Consider the following 19,229-nt stretch of genomic DNA (forward strand, 5'->3'; position numbering starts at 1 on the left):
TTAAGATCCTCATGGTAAATCCATAAGGTGGAAACAAAAGAAAAGCCTCCCTTCTCTATATGAGAAGGCAAAGCACATCCATATCCATCTAGCACCTAAGCTCCTTCCACACCCTACCTCTTTTCCAGAATGTTCTATGCCATATCAGAGTGTCATAGAGGTACTTTGGGCCAAACTAATCTTTATATATTAAAAATAAGACTGTCTTGTGGGAATTCTGGATTATTTGCCTGTGACCATACAAAAAGCAGTTGGAGGGTCTGTAAAATCTAGAAGCTTTCTTCTGTCCCTTTAACCCACTATTGGAAATCACTGTTGTGACAGTCTCTTGGGCTTGGGATGAAGGTCTCTGCCAGATCAATTGGTTAGTATACTTAAGGCCTTGGATCAATCTCTATGAGGGAAGGGAAAGAAGAAAAATGGAAAAAGTAGAAGAAAGGGAAAGGAGAAGGGAGGAGAGAACATTTTAGGCAGGGAGTAATCCCAAGCCCAAGAGACTCTCACAATGGTGATTTCCAATGGTGGTTAAAGGGACAGAGGGAAGCTTCCAGATTTTCCACCACTCTTCTGTCTGTTCATACTTAAAGGGTTAAACTGCACTGGAAAGAATTTTGATAAGGCTGTTGTTTTTATTATTATATACACTGTGGTTAATCTAGAGGCATAGGGGGAAATCCAGAAAAAAAGTTGTAACAAAATGTTTTTTCAACAGTTCTGTGGCTTTCTTTACATTTTTGTTTAGGCTACAGATTTAAGCTATGGAGTTTAATCTGCTGTCTTCAAATCAGCAGAACTTCTCAGTATCTGGACAACTAACTGTCATGTAATGGATGCCTACAAATATCTCCTCAGTATTGTGTTACACCATGTACTGTGCCTGGTTACAAAACCAGTATTTGAAATGTCATTAGAAATTTCTTTCTCCCCCCCCCTTTTTTTTTTTTATTTATTAATCATTTTATTTGTTTACATTTAAAATGTTATCCTCCTTCGTGGTCTCCCCTCCATAAACCCCATACTCCTCCCCTTTGCCTCTAAGAAGGTGCTCTCTGACCCACCCACCCACTCCTGTCTCACCCTCTAGCATCCCCCTTCTCTTGGATATCAAGCCTCCACAGGACCAAGCACCTCCCCTCCCAGTGATGCCAATAAGGCAGTTCTCTGCTATATATGCAGCTGGAGCCATGGATCCCTCCATGTACTCTCTTTGGTTGGTGGTTTAGTCCCTGGGGACGCTGAGAGGCCTGGTTAATTGATATTGTTCTTCCAGCAAGGTTGAGATCCCCTTCAGCTCCTTCAGTCCTTCCCTTAACTCTTCCATTGGAGTATGTGGGCTCAGTCCAGTGGTTAGCTATGAGTATCTGCATCTGTCTTTGTCAGGTGCTGGCAGAGCCTCTCAGAGGACAACCATACCAGACTCCTGTCTGCAAGCTCATGTTAGCATCAGCAACAGTGTTGGGGTCTGGGGTCAGTGGATGGAATGGATCCCATGGTGAGGCGGTCTCTGGATGGCCTTTTCTTCAGCCTCTGCTATATTTTTGTCCCTGCATCCCCTTTAGATGGGGACAATTCAGGAATAAAATTTTTTAAATAGGTGGATGGCCCCATCCCTCCATTGGGGGCCATGTCCGTCCACTGGAGGTGGTTTCTTTAAGTTCTATCTCCCTGCTGTAGAGTATTTTAGCTAATATCATCCCCATTGGGTCTTGGGAGCCTCTCAAATCTCTGGCATCTGGAACTTTCCAGTGGTTCCCCATATTCCCCACCCCCCAGTACTACTTATTTCTATTCACTAGAATTGTGTTGCTATAATTTTATTATTATGATCCTTTGTTTTCTTGTCTGGTGGAGTTGACACATACATAGTATTTGTGCGGAGGTTGGAAGTCAACCTTGGAATTGGTCCTAGTTATTTATCTTCTTTGAGATAGGGTCTCTTTTTGTTTATCTCTGTGTATACCTAGCTAGCTGGACACCCACTTCTGAATATTCTTGTGTCTCCACTTCCTACCTTGTAGCAGGGTCTCTGGTAATTACAAACATGCATGTTACCTCAGCACGTTATAAGAGTTCTAGGAATCCCCTAAGGTCCTCACACATGCATGGCAAGCCCTTTGCCTCCTGAGCCATCTAGAATCCTACTTTTAAAGCTAATGGAAAGAATATCAATTTATAGAGGACTATGATTATTCCTGCGGATGTCATTCTCGCAAACCCTCTTAGATTGGAGCAGTGATTGTTTTTATGGTTTAACTTCCTCAATATGGCATCTCAGACATCTTCCAGAACAACAAATTCTCTTTATATAATTAAACACACTGAAATCTTTTATACTTTCATATGTCAGGTCATTATGTGGATACATTATTTTCATCTTGAGCTCATGCTACATATTCTACTTCAGAAACACATAATAGGAGTAAAATGAAAGTGTACCACCTTAGCAGTCTGAGCTGATGACCATGTTTCCAGGATGCCAAGTGAGGTATTTATGAGTAATTGTTCAAAAACACAGGGAAATAATTTTGTCCCATTTATTTGAGTATTTTACACAGTCCACAGCCATGCCACCCTGAACATGCCTGATCTTCTGTGAGAATTTTATGTCAAGTTGCTTTTACACATTTGACCTTGTGTATAAGTCCATAAGTATTTTTTACTGGATATTGTTTGCTTGTGATTTGCAAGGAATAAAGGAGTCACTATGAAACTGCTGACCAAAAAGGAAGAGTGAAAGAAACAATTTTACTGGCTCCTGTAAGCTTAAAACATGGTGGGATACAGATAGCCAACTGTTAGTGAGAAACTCCATCTCTCCATGCGTAAGCCCTCCTGCCTGCAGCATCAGCTTCACACTCAGGCTGGCTCTCCCCACCACACAGTAGCAAAGATGGTCTTCAGAGACTCCAAGGTGCTATCATCTGTATGTCTGGAATCTCGGAACATGAGTGATTCTCTGCCAGCATCCATATGGCTGTCCTTGCTTTGGTCATATGTTCACCCCGACTGAGCCCTGGCTCAGAAGACTAGAGCTCATTGGAAAGCCAGTCTGGTGAGCGTCCTCTTCCTGCAGCGAGAAGTGAGCATCATGATTGATAGGCAATCTCAGTAGATGGGGTAGTGAGGGTTTTCAAAAGAACTGCCAGAGGAAGAAACAATAGGAGGTGAGCAGATATAAAGAAGTGTTCACTTAAGTACTATGCCTTTTGAATGCAACCTTTTCCCTAGAATTGTGACTAATTAAGAACAGTTCAAACAAGCATCGTGTATTTTTTAAAAATTTAGAAATACTGAGGGGACCTTGATTCTATGTGTACCTTTAGCTAACATTTCATTCTCTTTGAACACACATGTCCCCTGAAAAAAATCATAATAATATTTGCCTTATGACTATAATTGGGAAAAATTATATAACTGAGTATATCTTATAAACTAGAAGGTGCTTTCAACAGAGTAATGTATCATGTGACTTCTGAGAAAAATCGGTCCCTAAAGCAAAGTTAATTGTGTCAAAGTTTATGAAGTTTTTACTCCTTTAAAAAAAAAAAAATGTTCCATTACACCTGCTGAAAATTTCCCTGAGGAATTAGTCCTTAAATACAACACTGCGCTTTTGCTGCTGATAGAATTGTTGGCAGGCACAGATGTTGCTCAGTACAAACCTAGAGAATCCTCCATATTGCTAGATTTGGGAGGAATGCTGTGACCAAATCAAGATATTTCACTAAGAAAACTAGAAATGAATAGGTAGTAGAGAAGAGTTGAATGGCGAATCGAAAGGTTGGGCTGAACTCAGAGTCATAGTTAACAGGCAGTCTCTCACAGAGAGACTCCTAAATACCACAAACTTAATGACCAAGATGGCACAGAGGTGCTCACCCCCTGGAAATGTTTGTCCAGTGAGTATGTTTTTGCTACCAACTGCAGAGAAATAAGGAAATGTTTTCTAGGTGATTCGGTTTCATCTTCTATGTGCACATTTCAAGGGAATGAATTAGTCAGTCTGTTTGAATCATCTTTGTATGTTTTATTTAGTCAAAAAATCAGTTAAATGGCTAGCACTATTTCAAAAAGAAAAAAAAGGAACAGAAGTGGGGAGAAAGACATTCTGTGTTGAAGTCTGATTCAGACACATCACAGGATTCAATGGATCAAGGCAGAAATTATGGAACTAAGAATATTTCTGAAGTCACTGCCATCATAGACATTAAAATTTCTGGCATAGCCTGGTTTGGCATAGAGCTAGGGGAGAAAGTTAGAGTCATGAGGTGAACATGATTCTCATATATTCAGGTGGATGGCATTGGAGTGATGGGTGATTGTAGAAAAGCAGTCCCAGAGGTCAGAATTATTACAGTTGGAACATACTTTGGAGTAGATTGGTTCATTTCAGGAATGCCAGTAAATATTTCATAACCATCCCCAGGTGGGAGGACAAAGCTCTAACGTGCAATATTTGCCAATTCCTATGAAATAACACTCCCATCATGATGACTTTTGGTTGTCAAGATAAGGTCACTGAAATATAAGTAATGAAGAAACTCACAAAGTAGGTGTAACTAAGCCAGCATCAGGGGACTTAAGCATGCTACTGATTCAAAATTCACTCTACAACTGGAAACATGCTGAAGCCCAAGAAGTTAAGTGACTTGCTTTGGGTCATACAGCTTAGCTCCATTGCCATAACTGAAGCTAGATTTTGCTACTCGAGATTATGAACGCATTTCGAGGAAAGCACTGTAATTGATTGCTAAGCCCACTTAACTCTGTAGCCTGGTTACATTTCTCTTCTTTGAACTTCTCACCTTGAGTTTCAGCTGCTGTGTGACTGCCTCTCTTTCCCACCACTCTGTGTTCTCATTGGCAATCAGAAAGTAATTTAACCATCTTAGACTCTCCAGTCCTCTTCTTGGTATTTGATACAGCATAGATACCCATCCAAGTTTTCTGAGTCTATGAACAGTGACAATTGACCTATCATGGGTCAGACACTATGCTAACATGTACTCATCAAAGAAATCAAAGAGCCGCCCTCAGGAATGAGGTGGGTCCCATAATGCACCTGACCCAAATATGTGTCTGTGCGCTAGGCACCAGAGTCTGCGTGTGGCACTCCACTCACACCAACACACACCTCTGTAAACAGAGACAAGTCTTAATTAAGTGCAATGGCCCAGGAAATGGCATATATTAAGTGATTAAAAGAGCAGCCTTTTTCCCTGCTAGCTTACTTTTGATTTGCTGTCCCACCCAGTGAGATAACAATAACAACAATAACAAGAACAAAAAACAAAAAGACTCATTCATACATTTGCTGAATTCTAGTTTGTTAAGCATTAGCACAGTATGTGACATACATATAAACCTTAGAACATGATTCTTATTTGAAAAACAGGTAACTCTTCAGATTGTCAAAATAAAATAAAGTTAATTTTGAAGCTTCTTTCACAAGAAAAAAAACCTAAAAGCCATGCACATTCAATACTGCATTACTAGGTCCACTTGGATGCAAATGCGTTATAAGATCGTTTGGTCTTCCCCTAGGAAATCAGCATTCATTTATTTCCCTTCAGCTTTTTGGAGAAAATATAAAAAGTGTTCTCATTCTTGGAAGATATACTGACATGTGTCATGTTAAGTAAAAAACAATTTTTCATAAAATGTACTCTGGACTGATACAACAATTTGTCTCCTATCCTTACTTTTTATTCCTTTTTGTTTCTCTCATCGACACCAAAAATATTCTAGTATATTTCAGAACAATGAGAAATACACATAAAAATAGCAAGTTCAATTCCAGTCGCCATATATACTTTAAAATGGTCATGTATCTTCAAACTATCCTCTCTTTTTTGTACTTAAAAACAATCACATGAGAATATTGAGCTGTGGGCCCAGAGGTGGGTAAATGACCTTAAGTCACATAGCTAGACAGGGAAGGGCTGTGATCAGAGCTCTGACGGAGAGACTTCTGCTCCGGCTGTGATCTCTCTCAGTGTTCATGAAGCACCTGGGTGTGGGCATGGAACTGAGTCTTGGTTCACACTGGGTGACTTCTGTCAAGCATGCTAACCCAGAAGAGGATCCTAATCATACTTCCTTCTTCACAGGATGTTTGTGGAGAGAAATCTGATGGTTTAACAGAACGCCTGGCATGTGGTAAGCACACAATGTACATTTCTTGTTGTTTTTAGTATTATATGGCTTATACCTCTTCCAGTAATTTAGCTTATTTTTTTTACCGCAGAGAGCTTTGCTCTCTGGTATAACTGTGGTTTTCTGGCTTTGTTACACATCCTGTCAAAGCCTATGTCCTCACCCAGATACCTCCACATGGACCCCGAAGACCAGTGTGTCCTCAACTGTCTACTCTAGGCATCTTCTTTTTCATGCATGTGAAGCGGTAGCCACAGCACGCCGATTGTATCTTACCTTAAAGCTAAGACATCTTAGCTGAATGCTGTTCTTTTTCATTTCTTGCTGATCTCGGTCTGCATGCTCTGCTTTGGTTACTTTGGAAGCTCTCCCTCCTTTATATCCATTACTCGAAGCACATGTTCGTGTACTCCGATTTACTCGTAGCCATGGAGTTTCTATGTTCTGAATCTTTGCTGTTCCTGTATTGTCATGTGACCTCTCCTCTCTGGCTCTACATGGACTTCTCTACGGATCCTGTGACCTCTCTTATGTTCCTGGAATCCTGGAAATACTTGTTTGGAATATTGCGTCATCCGCTTTATCTCTCACTTGTGCCTGTCACCCCACTTCTCAGACTCTACTACTTGCCACCATGCTGCCTGTGCCCCGTGTTTCCCACTGGTTCTCTGCTCGGCACAAAGGCACTGTGTCTGTGAGGACACCTCATTCACTGTTGAGGAATGAGTTCTAACCTCATTTACAGTCTAGTTTCCTCCCAACTCACACGGCTGATAACTAGATGCCTCAACCAATGGACAATGAGCTTTCCAGAGCAGGGCACCGTGTTTTTGTTGGTTCCGAAGCAGGGTTAGTAAAAGAAGGGAAAGTCTTGCAAATAAGAGTACATCCTTCCTACAATTTAACAGTGAAGTCCAAACAACTGCTGTTACCTTCTGCTTGTTCTTCCTTGGGTGAACATTCTATTTCCTCAAAACACACATTCTGTGTGCCTTAGCAGTCCTTTGAAAGCCTGTTAAATTTACCGAAACAATTCTTTGAAGGTCCAACAAATGGTTCTTTCCTGTATGAGCTAGGTGCCTCTTGAGACCCTCACCTGGCTTCTATAACACTGAAACGATGCTGGCTCAATGACCTGAGCCTTCTTGACTTTTACTTTTGTTCTTTTAATGTAGGTGTTCACCCAGATTTAATTCCCTGGCCATCTCCTTTTTCATTTCATCCCACCGTGACAAGCATACCAACCTAGGTTTTAGTTATCGCTTTTTGTCAGTTTATTTCTATCTTGGAAGTAACAAGTTCACTGAGTCTTGAATTTGCATCCCTTTCTGACTTCACTTGCTACTGTATCACTCAAAGCAGGTGTGTCTCACCTGGACCAGTCACGTCCCTCATCCATAATGGCAGCTTTCCTCAGAAGCCTTTCATTATTCACCTCAGTTCCTTGGCATAGATGTTCCATCTGCTCAGAAAATTTATTCCCCATATAATCCAAGCACTTGGTTCCTGATAAATAACATGAACCCTCCTAATCACTCCTATGGTAGACCTTTACTTGGTTCCCATTACATCATTAAACTCGGCATGCTTAAAATCTGTATCTTTTAGCTACCTTCCTGTTGCTGCCTGCCATGCTCTTGTAATTCAGTCTATTCCTACCCAGATGACTCCCAGTCATCCTTACCTTCCTTTTATTCTGTCTAACCAAGTGTCAAACACTGTACTGAACTATGCCTCACTGTCTCTTTCTGTTCTTACCGGCACTGTATTGCTTCTGGCCCTGTTTTACTTCACTCCAGGCCATGATACTTGCTGGTCAACCATTTCTTTAAAGCTCCCAATTTTTAGAAATACAAGAGAACCAAAGTCAGAAAGTATGACTAAGGTTCTTGTTTTTTGACCCTACTGCTTATCTTTTATTTACACAGTGATTCGGTATATATATTAGTTTAATGCCAGGCTGTGTTCCAGGCTTCTCTGTATTTAATTATTGGAATACAGTAATGAGCCAGACAGATATTGTCCTCCCTCTTCTGGACCTCACAACATGATAAATATGTTCCTGTTTCTCATATCATAATCCCATACAGGGACCATCTCTCCCTCTCTTGATGCTTGTAGTTTAGGGTTTGTCCTATAGGGAGTGTTTTAATGCTGGGTAGCATAGCCAGTCTATGTGTGTTACATAGTAGCCCTTTTTTAGGTTCGCTGAAAGGCAGGAACCATATGCCATTTTCCATTTTCCATAGTGTAAGCACAGAGCTTTGCACATAGTTGCTTGGTAATATTGGTGTAGTTTCATAGATCCATGGCTAGTAGTCTTTACCATCACTGTAATGCCAAATATGGTTTTAGGCATTATTCAGCTCGTGTTAGGTAATTAGCTTTCATTCTAAAGCCTCTCTTTTGCAAAACAATACCCAACCCGTGCCCATAACTATTATCAGTAGAATTCACATCATTTTAACCTGAGTCCTTATATTTTTCAAAAAAGGAAGAACAAACCACTTATGATTCCTGGGAGAAAAACTGGTCCAATTGCATAGCACGGAATATTGAAATAATGTTCTTTCTACTAAAGAGCTTTTTGACTTGATAATGAACAATATGTTGTTTTTTCCTGGGATAGTTCTAAAACTTCAGTTCCGAAGATTAAATTTTACTTTTATGCATTTCAGCCTGCTGTTTGTTTTGAAGTCCTGGTGATCTTGCATTAAGCATTTGTCTGTACGAAACAATAGGTTAACTATAGCCAAATTATTACCATACTTTTTCCCTGCACACACACACACACATACACACACACACACACACACACACACACACACACACACAAATCCTATAAACAGCATGTGATTGCTTGCTTCTAGGATTTATGATTGTTTTCTTCCAAAAGGAAGCTGAATTTAGCCTAGTAATTCTACATGCTCCCGAGGAAACAATGCCTGCTGTGATTTCTAGAATAAATGAATCTGAGCCACAGTTCCTTTACTTGACTAACCAAGAAAGTTTAAGCATCAACCTAGTCATTAGCCACAGATATGAAACCACATTAAGCAACCAGCAAGGGGTTAAGACAGAATGCTATGTTTCTTATTGAGCTACTGAATGCCTCTCAGTTGCTGCGTGGCCTCAACACAGAACATTGTTTGCATCACATAATGGTCCTTGAAAATTACTCGTTCGTGGCTTGACTTCTAAAATTAAACGATGTGGAGTCATGTCCAGCCCTACAATGCATCTTTATGTGAAGCTAGCTAGCAGTTTTTCTTTTCATTCTATGTAAAAAAAAAAAAATTCTAGTTAGGAAATGTTATTTGTGATAGCGAAGCTGGAGCCATGCTTCCATTTTTTTTTCTCTTTGTTTCTAATGATGACTAAAGGGCTCTTGCCTGAATGTGTCTTGGCAGATCAACTCCTCACAATGAAGGCTCCCACCGTGCTGGCACCTGGCGTTCTGGTGCTACTGTTGACCTTGGTGCAGAGGAGCCATGGCGAGTGCAAGGAGGCTCTCATGAAGTCTGAGATGAACGTGAACATGAAGTATCAGCTTCCCAACTTCACCGCAGAAACCCCCATCCAGAATGTTGTCCTACATGGGCACCATATTTATCTCGGAGCCACGAACTATATTTATGTTTTAAATGACAAAGACCTTCAGAAGGTATCTGAGTTCAAGACCGGGCCCGTGTTGGAACACCCAGACTGTCTTCCTTGTCAGGACTGCAGCAGCAAAGCCAATGCATCAGGAGGTGTTTGGAAAGACAACATCAACATGGCTCTACTTGTTGACACGTACTATGACGATCAACTCATCAGCTGTGGCAGCGTCAACAGAGGGACCTGCCAGCGGCATGTCCTTCCTCCTGACAATTCTGCTGACATCCAGTCCGAGGTTCACTGCATGTTCTCCCCAGAAGAAGAGTCAGGCCAGTGTCCTGACTGTGTAGTGAGTGCCCTGGGAGCCAAAGTTCTCCTGTCTGAAAAGGAGCGGTTCATCAATTTCTTTGTGGGGAATACGATCAATTCTTCCCACCCTCCCGATTATTCACTGCATTCAATATCAGTGAGACGGCTGAAGGAAACCCAAGATGGTTTTAAGTTTTTGACAGACCAGTCCTATATTGATGTCTTACCAGAATTTCGTGATTCCTACCCCATAAAGTACATACATGCCTTTGAAAGCAACCATTTTATTTACTTTCTGACTGTCCAAAAGGAAACCCTAGATGCTCAGACTTTTCATACAAGAATAATCAGGTTCTGCTCTGTAGACTCTGGGTTGCACTCCTACATGGAAATGCCTCTGGAATGCATTCTGACAGAAAAAAGAAGAAAGAGATCCACGAGGGAAGAAGTGTTTAATATCCTCCAAGCTGCATATGTCAATAAACCGGGGGCCAATCTTGCTAAGCAAATAGGAGCCAGCCCATCTGATGACATTCTCTATGGGGTGTTTGCACAAAGCAAGCCAGATTCTGCTGAACCTATGAATCGATCAGCAGTCTGTGCATTCCCCATCAAATATGTCAATGACTTCTTCAACAAGATTGTCAACAAAAACAATGTGAGATGTCTCCAGCATTTTTATGGACCCAACCATGAGCACTGTTTCAATAGGGTAAGTCATATAGGCTTCTCACTTAAAAGTAGGTACGAAGCAGAATAAATGTCTGTCTTTAAAAAAAGAAAGAAAGAAAGAAAGAAAAACAAGCTATACTATGGTTGATGAATATTTGTAAATATTCAAAATATTTACAAACTCTTTGTAAGAAAATTAAGAAATTGATCTTGGTTAATGATTAAAGCAGTAGCTCATGAAATTAATGTGGAGCTGAGAAGAAAGCTCAGTCAGTGAAATGTTTATTGTGTAAGCATGGAAGGTTAAGTTGCATTACAGGAAACCATGTGAAAAAAACCAGGTGTGGCGGTCTGTGCTTGTAATCCTAGCACTAATGTGAGAAATGTCTTGGGCTCACTGGTCAGCCAACTGAGCCTAATTGGCACTCTCCAGGCCAATGAGAAAGACCTTGGCTCAAATGAATAAATAAAAACAAACAGGTCCCTAGGGAGTGATAACCAAGTCTCACTTCTGGCCTCCATGTGCCCACACACAAAAAAGCAAACCCATGCACACACACACACACACACACACACACACACACACACACACACACACACACATACACCACAGAGAAAGAGACAGACACACAGACAGACAGACACACAGACACACAGATACAGAGACAGAAAGACAGACAGAGAGGTTAATAAAACTAAAAGAAAAAATTACTTTAAGACTTAAATTTGAATTCCTGCCCAGCACTTTTTGTTTTAGATTGACGATCATTAAAAATGGTGTTTTTACAGGGAAGCATAGGAAAATTATTGGTGGTTTTATTTAAATAAAGTTGAATTTACCACCTATAAGTATAGAATTATATTTCTGCTAGCCCTTTGATCACTTTGTGACAGAGAAAGAGCACCACCCTAAGGGGTCCATTTCTGTCTCAGAAGTTGTTGTGTTGAGCCTAGATTTACACATAGAGCATGGTTGTGCCTCCTAACACAGGGACCCTCAGGCACCATAACTGAACAACTGTTGTCACTTTGAGTTCGATCTAAACACATTTGGGCTTTGGAAATAGGTGTCTTGCCCATTTGCAGTCTAAGAAACAAAAGTTCTAAGGACAACCAGGAAGAGCAGTCTATATGTACTTGATAAGAGAACATATGTAATTCTGCTGAGAGGGACTTGGGGCACATGAATTCAGGAACATGTGCCAGCTCTCAATGAGCCTGGGGTACTTTCTTAAATGGAAACTTATTTCTCTGTTTTATTGAGCTCAGGAAATGCAACCTTTGGTGAAACATAGACAAAGCTTCCCTCCTTTCCCCTCCAAAGTCTAATTGGACACATAACACGGACATGCCAGTCCCAACTAAGATGTACTGCCCACTCTCATGTTTAATATACATTGTAAACTCTGTAAGGTACAATGGAATTCTTCATCAGGCTGGTCTTTTTTTCAATAGAAAATATTACAAAAGAGTGGAAGGACACTGAAGGCCTTTCAGAAGTCTGGCATTCAGAAATGCAAGTGTGATACTCGTAGCATCTTGAACAAAGACACGTTGCCCACAGACAGCAAGCTAGCTGAGCAACACAAGTTTAAGGAGCCTATGTGGAGTTCCTCAGGGCTTCCAGGGCATATGCCCTTGATGTTTGGCTTTTGTACTGCTAGACGTTAAAACAAGCCTAAATTTTATTTTATACTTTTCAGCTTCCCAATTGCAAGTATCCTTACGCATATTAGAAAGTCTCAAAACCTTCTGAACTTTATCTTAACCGTTTTACCATTTTGTAGTGTTCCAGGGGGAACAAAGAGGCAAGATTATCCAATAAAATGCAGACCAGTTTTATCACAAAGGGAAAATGCCCCAAACGCCACACCTGAAACCATTATCACTCCCATCTCAAAAAATTCTTGTGGGAAACAAGATGTAACTTGCCAACAGTCTTCATGCAAGGGAAGCCAAGTTTTGCGCTGGCCAAGTTCCATAAAAAGAAATACCTGTAAACCTCCTCTTCTTGTTTGCCTGTTTACCCTCTCCATTCACTAATGGCTGAAATTCTGCTGAAACTGAGACTACACACATTTCTTTTCATATTCCTGGCCCACGGAAAGAGTTCCAATAATCAGCATATAGCCCTAGCTTTGTCCTAAATGGCAGCAAGACCAAAATGATTTAGAGGACTCAGCCAGTTAGGAATAAGATGATTATCTAACCAATAAGATGACTCCAGTTTTTCTTGGTCAATTAACTTGGCCAGATATCAGGTGACCTTCTAATAATATCTTGGAATATAGTCTTAATTTTAGCATGAAGTTTCATGACTAGAAAGACATTGGGTAGTTTTGCTATTAATACATGTATGGACAGACTTGAGTGTTCTTTGGACAAGTTGAAGGACGCTATGGTGATACCTTTCAACTTAGGCTCCTGCTGAGTCCTCAGTGTATGTGAGAAAATCCATCAGAGGGCCTCTTTGCCCTTCTGTCTCCTCGCCATACAGAAGATGTATCTCGACTGCAGGATCAAGCACAAGGATAATAGGAAAGGCCATCTATTCAGGGATCTAGCAGATGTTTCAGGTGCAACTTACTTATTGATGAGCGAGTTGTGTTGCTTTCTCTCCCCTCACATTTCATGACTGTATCTACCCACAGTATTTATGGGCATCTTCTCAGATCTGCAACAGGAAAGACCCCTTTGAGTCATCTGATAATTCTGAGAGCATATTATTCTTTACCTGTGTCTTAATTGTGCTTAAAAGCTTGTCTCTACATATAATGCAGATTTAGAGAGCTTATCCCAAGCCACAAGTATGCATCCATGAAATACCAGTGCTGTTGGTCATAATAGACCTTCTGTAAGAATGTGGTCTTGATTTTCACAATGCACACTTTTTTTTCTGTTGAATTTGAATGTAACTCTTAAAGGGCTTATTTACAGTGATATATAATTTTGAATTCTATCCATTTGCATATCCACGATAATTTAAAATTCATTTAAATATCTTTCCTGACTTTTTTTTAAAGCTATTCCTAGGTGAACCTTTATAAGCATCTTAAGTTATTGTCAGTTCATGTTCATCTAGGCTAGTGTGCATTCCATTAGGAGCATATTAATGTGCAAAATAAAACCATTGAGAAAACGTCCCTCTAATATGAAAACTTGGTAATAACTCAGTTTTAAAGGAGAAGAAAACCCTCTTCCTTCTATCTGAAGAGAAACATGATTATACATTCATTCATTTACTTTGAATTTCTAGACTCTCCACCAATCACACATAAGAAATTTGTTAACTTGGAAGTCCAGAAAGAAAAGTTTAAGAACACACTAAGATGATTTCTGCAAATTTCAAATTAATGTCTTTTTTAAATTAATTATTTTATTTACTTATAACCCAAATGTTTCCCCCCTCTTGGCCCCACCCTCACAGAGTTCTTCACCTCTGAGAGGGTGCTCTACACCCCCCCACCTCCAGCATCTTGAATAGGAGAATGTTTTAAAACCTTATAATCAGCAGCAATCTTATTCTGTAAGATTGCTATTTGGAGACCTGAAGTACTACATTTTAGAAATGATTTTTGGTGGATGTTGAGATAGGGAAGGTTTTTTTTTAGTTTTGGGTTTTGGTTTTTTTTTTTATGTAAAGTACTGGTACTTCATTCCACTGTTTTTCTTAGAGTATCGTTACCAAAGTTTTGCTCCATTATATAAGCATCTGAAGCTGGGCGGTGGTGCCACACACCTTTAATCCCAGCACTTGGGAGGCAGAGGTAGGTGGATTTCTGAGTTTGAGGCCAGTCTGGTCTACAGAGTGAGTTCCAGGACAGCCAGGGTTATACAGAGAAACCCTGTCTTGAAAAACTTAAAAAAAAAAAAAAAAAAAACAAGCAAAAATCTGAAAAAGTAAGCTTGCAGTAAATCTTTCCCCCAACATCTTGATCTTCTTTTTCGTTTTTTTGTTTAGTTGTTTTCATACATGCAATCTATTCTGTGCCCTCACCCAACTCCTCCCAACCTCCCTACCCAACCAACTTTGTGTTCTCTGCCCCTACCTCTCTTCCTCAAGAAAAAGAGAAAAGGAAAGAAAGAAAAACAGTAAGACAAAACATATGAGAACCAAGGGAAAAATCACACCAAAAATCATGGAGTCTGTTTTGCTTGGGCATGAGGGCCTGTCCTGGAGTGGATGATAGGCTCGGTGACATCTTGGTGATCTTAATGATGATTAGTGGATCAACTGAGGGGAACCAATGGCATTTGGTGCCAGACACCCCCAGGGTGAAAGGCCTGGTTTACAGCACACTTGGGTTTTTTGTTTGGTTGGTTGGTTTTGTTTTTGTTTTTGTTTTTTGAGACAGAGTTTCTCTGTAGAGCCCTGGCTGTCTTGGAACTCATTTGTATGACTTCTGACTGCTGATTAACTTTGTGCTATTCAGGTTTCATCTGCAGCATGCAGGTAACGTAACCTAGTTCACAGACTTTCACAAAATGTGCGAGGACTCTGTAATGCACCTGACACAAGGAGATAACTATAAAATTCGCTCCATGGGAATCAGTAGAGGAGCCTGAATGAGAGGAGCCTTAAGCCCAAGGTCTGGGGTCAGTCTTGCACCCCACTGTGTTCTACCTGGTGACCCTGAAAACATAATTTACATTCTCCAGGTGGTATGGCCTCATGCTGAAGCTGTGAGGACAAGTACCACCATACCCAAAACAGTCCTGGCTTGATCCTATGCTCATATTAAATGACAGCTACTGCTATGAGGAATGCTCGTCTAAAGAGAGGAACTCAAATGACCTGTTCGTTTCTTTTAAAAAATGCTTATTGTGGTTCTCTTCCTCATGGGAATCTTTCACTTTCCTCTCCATATGCTATGAGTGACCAAACTCTACCTAAGTTTATTTAGTTCATGCTTAAGTTTGCTGACACTGAGTGGCACAACGACTGAATCAAATTGCATTATACTCGAGACAGAAGTCTGCTTCATTCTCTGACTTAGAATTTAAACTAGCCATGGCAAAGCAACGTATCCTCCTTCTGTAGTTAAAGTGGAACTTTGCGTTAAGAATTACACAATACAGAGCCAGAAAAAGTCAACCTCCTAGGTTGTTTTTATTGAGCTTCCTTGTTTCTCAAATACCACTTGTACTCTAATTCAAAGAGTAGCCAACTGCTTCCCAAAATAAAGGAAACTAAAGGTAGTAATTTTCCATCTCAGTCCTGGAGTGCCAAAGTTAAAGGGTCACCACTCAGAGCAGTCACAGAGAGAAAGGAAAGCAATTAGAACAATTTTCAATAAGAACAAAAATCAAAACAAGATGCAAACAAGGGATATCAGGCAGAGGCCTGAGAAACAAGCCTTCCGTGATGCTTCTCATCACTACCATAAAGATGATGGATGGATAAAATTGAGTTACATTTAAGTTGTAATGAAAGAAAATAATTGCAGCGTTCCATCAGGAAACCACAAGGTCCATTATTGATCTGTCCTCCTCAGGGCATGTCTTGTAATATTTAATAAAATAAACAGAGATTTATAACTCTCTATAGGCCATGTATCTATAATCTCCCACACTATTCAAACTGTGGATGTGGAGTCAGCATTAGAAATAACATCCACGTCATTTGATTGGTCTTGCATGGCTTATTTAGACTGCAGTGCTCTCGAGGGAATGGATTTTGTAGTAGGAGTGATAAATGTAAAGTCAGATTATAAAGTTGTTTTTTACTTCCTGTGTTCAGGAATGAGGGAACGTTACCCTATATGTACACTGTTACTGGGGAGTCTTTATTCTTGATATTAGACAGTTCTCCAAACTTAAACATTAAATATCTTGGCTGTACAGCAAATGTAATTGCTACCATAACAAAATCTTGTAAGACAGAAAGTCCTTGAGGTACAAAGATTGGATATACTTTATGTGTTTAAAAATCTAAGTAAAACTATTTTCTCTTGCTTCCTTTCCAATAGAGTTGGCTCTATTCTCTCCTATACTCAGCACAGTGATGCCTCCTGTCTTGTTTGAACTCTCTCAAACTATACATAATGGCAGAGTGTATTTTTTTTTTATTTAAGTGAAACTTACAATCAATTTCTTTCCAGAATTTCAAAATACTCTCTAAGTTCATTGGCCACACCCTGGGCAGGGTTCAGGGTGTTTTTAAAAGGTTTTTAAATGGGCGACTAGTGCCTTTTGCTTCCCCCCATCTTCCTACTAACCGCCCTTAAATTGTCACATGTCTGTTCCTGACCCCCTCCCCAGAAAAGATTTTAAGATTCTATAGCATGATGCTTTCATCAACTAAAAGCAAAAGGATAAAAAAAGGTTGAAACTCAGGTCAGACATAAGGCAGCACTTACCTATGACGGCAGTGACTCAGGATGTGAGTAACAGTATCTCCCATGTGTTAGGTAGTTGAGGTTCCCCATACCCCTTGCTTCTGAAGAGTGTTTCCTGTCCTCTCTGCCTTCTAAAGCAGGGCATGACTGTGTTAAGTGGTTGATCCCTAGATGGTGATTCATTTGGGGAAACTGCTGTGTCAGACAATAAGTCCACAGGGAAAAAAATTATCAATCTTAAAGTTGACTTTTGAAAAAGGTAAAATTCTGAAGCCAAAGCACTGAGATGTGAAGCTTTCATTCCCACGATCCACGGTTGGAGATTACTGGAAGCAGGCAGGGCCCCACATGTTGGGAAGGATAGTAACCTACTTGAGTAATAACAGATTTTTTTTAACTTACTGTAACATCTCAAATCTTGGGTGTCGCACTCCTCCTCCAGACTTCTGTCTTATCAGTGGCCATCCCTTCCTCTGTTCTTATCTCAAACAAGAAAAGCAAGGAATTTAGAAAAGACTCAGGATTTTTTTTTTTTTTTTTTTTTTTTTTTTTTTTTTTTTTTTGCCATTGCTTATTCTTGGTTTGGCACAAATACAAACACAGTGCATTTAAAATGAGCAAGCTCCCAGGTACTGCTATAAAGTCACACCTCCAACGCCCAGGGAGGGCTGAAAAGTGTCAGGAAAATGAAACCAAAGGCTTGTCTACTCTTGAAGTCAATACAACTCCCTTGATTTTCTTTTTCTTTCTTTTTTTTTTTTCTTTTTAAAATCATGGATGTAGTAAGTGATTCTAAGGTCCTGGATACGTTCCAGTCTACTCATTATATATTTTTCAAACTAATCTGTTCCAGAAGAGTTCATTTGCATGTGAATCACTGGCTAAGCAATATTGACTACTTATTCTAAAAGCTAGGCTCTACCTTAGGGAAGCAATCTGTGGGAGCTAGGTTAATGTGGGGGCTGATAGACTGTGTGTACACAGACACTGCAGGAAGATTTTCTAGTCTTTCAGAGGGAAAGGAAAAGGGAAATGTCTAGTGCATGCTCTCATAGAATAAAAGTTTGTTTTAACTATCCTTCGTGTTCATACATGGCCACAGATGGTTTGTAAGTGACAATATTCTAAAATGAAAAGATGCATCATTAATTCAACTAATGTCTGACTTCCCTTATCTTATTTGGGTGTATCGTCAAAGTGATCATCAATCAGAGGACATTAAATGACAGGCGACACTTCAGATTATGCTCTAGGTAAAAGGGGTGAGTTAAGGTCAATTTGAGTTTGGAAGGCACTCTTTTGTGGAGATGACTTTGTGAAAATCCAGTTTTTTGTGTTGTCGTGACAGAATACATAGATGGTTCTTGGTGGCCTGGAATAATAGGTCAGCAAGCCAGGAGCGTGTAAATGTGAATGCTAAATTTCCTATTGAGAGTTTACATTGAAAATATCTGTTTATCACTTGGCATCTCTCAAGCAGCTTACCAACACTAAACGTGAAGAGCCACTCAGGATTTGGGGACAAAGTAGGATTGAACTGGCTCACCAGCTCTGAGTGAATCAATAGTGCTTAGAGCTAATGCACTAAACAGGTTACAAGCACTAATGCAGTGACAGTCAATAGCAAAAGTGAATGCCTCTAAAAATTACCTTGACGATGAAATGTGCAATATTTTCATTTATTTTCAGCTAATTACATTGCAAGCTTGTTCTCGCATCTTCTTAGCTTAAGTGAAGTGCCCAGAAGCCTAACTGTTTTATTTAGGACATAAAATGAGCAGATCCCCGTAAACACCATTTTCAGCAAGAATCAGAGGAAAGGAGTTATTATGCAAGCAGGATTCAATAGGAAGCCCAGTAGTTGCTTCCTGAGTTGCTAAGTCTGCTAGTAGGACAGTGGTGAGCCAACTGTATGTGACACTTTTCTTCATGCGGCAGTGAATGAGTGGAGATGACAGTAAATGGCCAAGGAACTCCAGTAGACAAAGATGTCCTGATAATTCATGAAGTGTGATGTGACCTGTGAATACAAATGAAGGCAGTATCTAAATTTTATGATTTGATCTTAAAAGACTACTCTGAAGTGATAAAGTTAACTCTTACACAAAGCTTAAAAACGGTACAAAAATGCATTCTACCTTTAGTGTATTTAGT

At 40.0% G+C, this 19,229-nt stretch overlaps 1 protein-coding gene across 5 annotated transcripts in view; it reads left to right on the forward strand.

Moving 5' to 3' along the window:
* Positions 1-19,229, forward strand: part of Met (MET proto-oncogene, receptor tyrosine kinase) — a 103,649-nt gene that overhangs the window by 17,093 nt on the left and 67,327 nt on the right. For 4 of the 5 annotated variants that reach the window (XM_031381220.1, XM_031381218.1, XM_031381222.1 and 1 more), the window contains exons 2-3: positions 6,111-6,159; positions 9,567-10,777. In XM_031381220.1, the coding sequence (XP_031237080.1) occupies positions 9,581-10,777 (1,197 nt within the window). In that variant the 5' untranslated portion in view covers positions 6,111-6,159; positions 9,567-9,580. The remainder of the gene's footprint in view (positions 1-6,110; positions 6,160-9,566; positions 10,778-19,229) is intronic. The other variant, XM_031381219.1, reaches the window with a different exon arrangement.

This window comes from Mastomys coucha, unplaced genomic scaffold (assembly GCF_008632895.1).
Source record: "Mastomys coucha isolate ucsf_1 unplaced genomic scaffold, UCSF_Mcou_1 pScaffold20, whole genome shotgun sequence".
NCBI classification, from domain to species: Eukaryota; Metazoa; Chordata; class Mammalia; order Rodentia; family Muridae; genus Mastomys; species Mastomys coucha.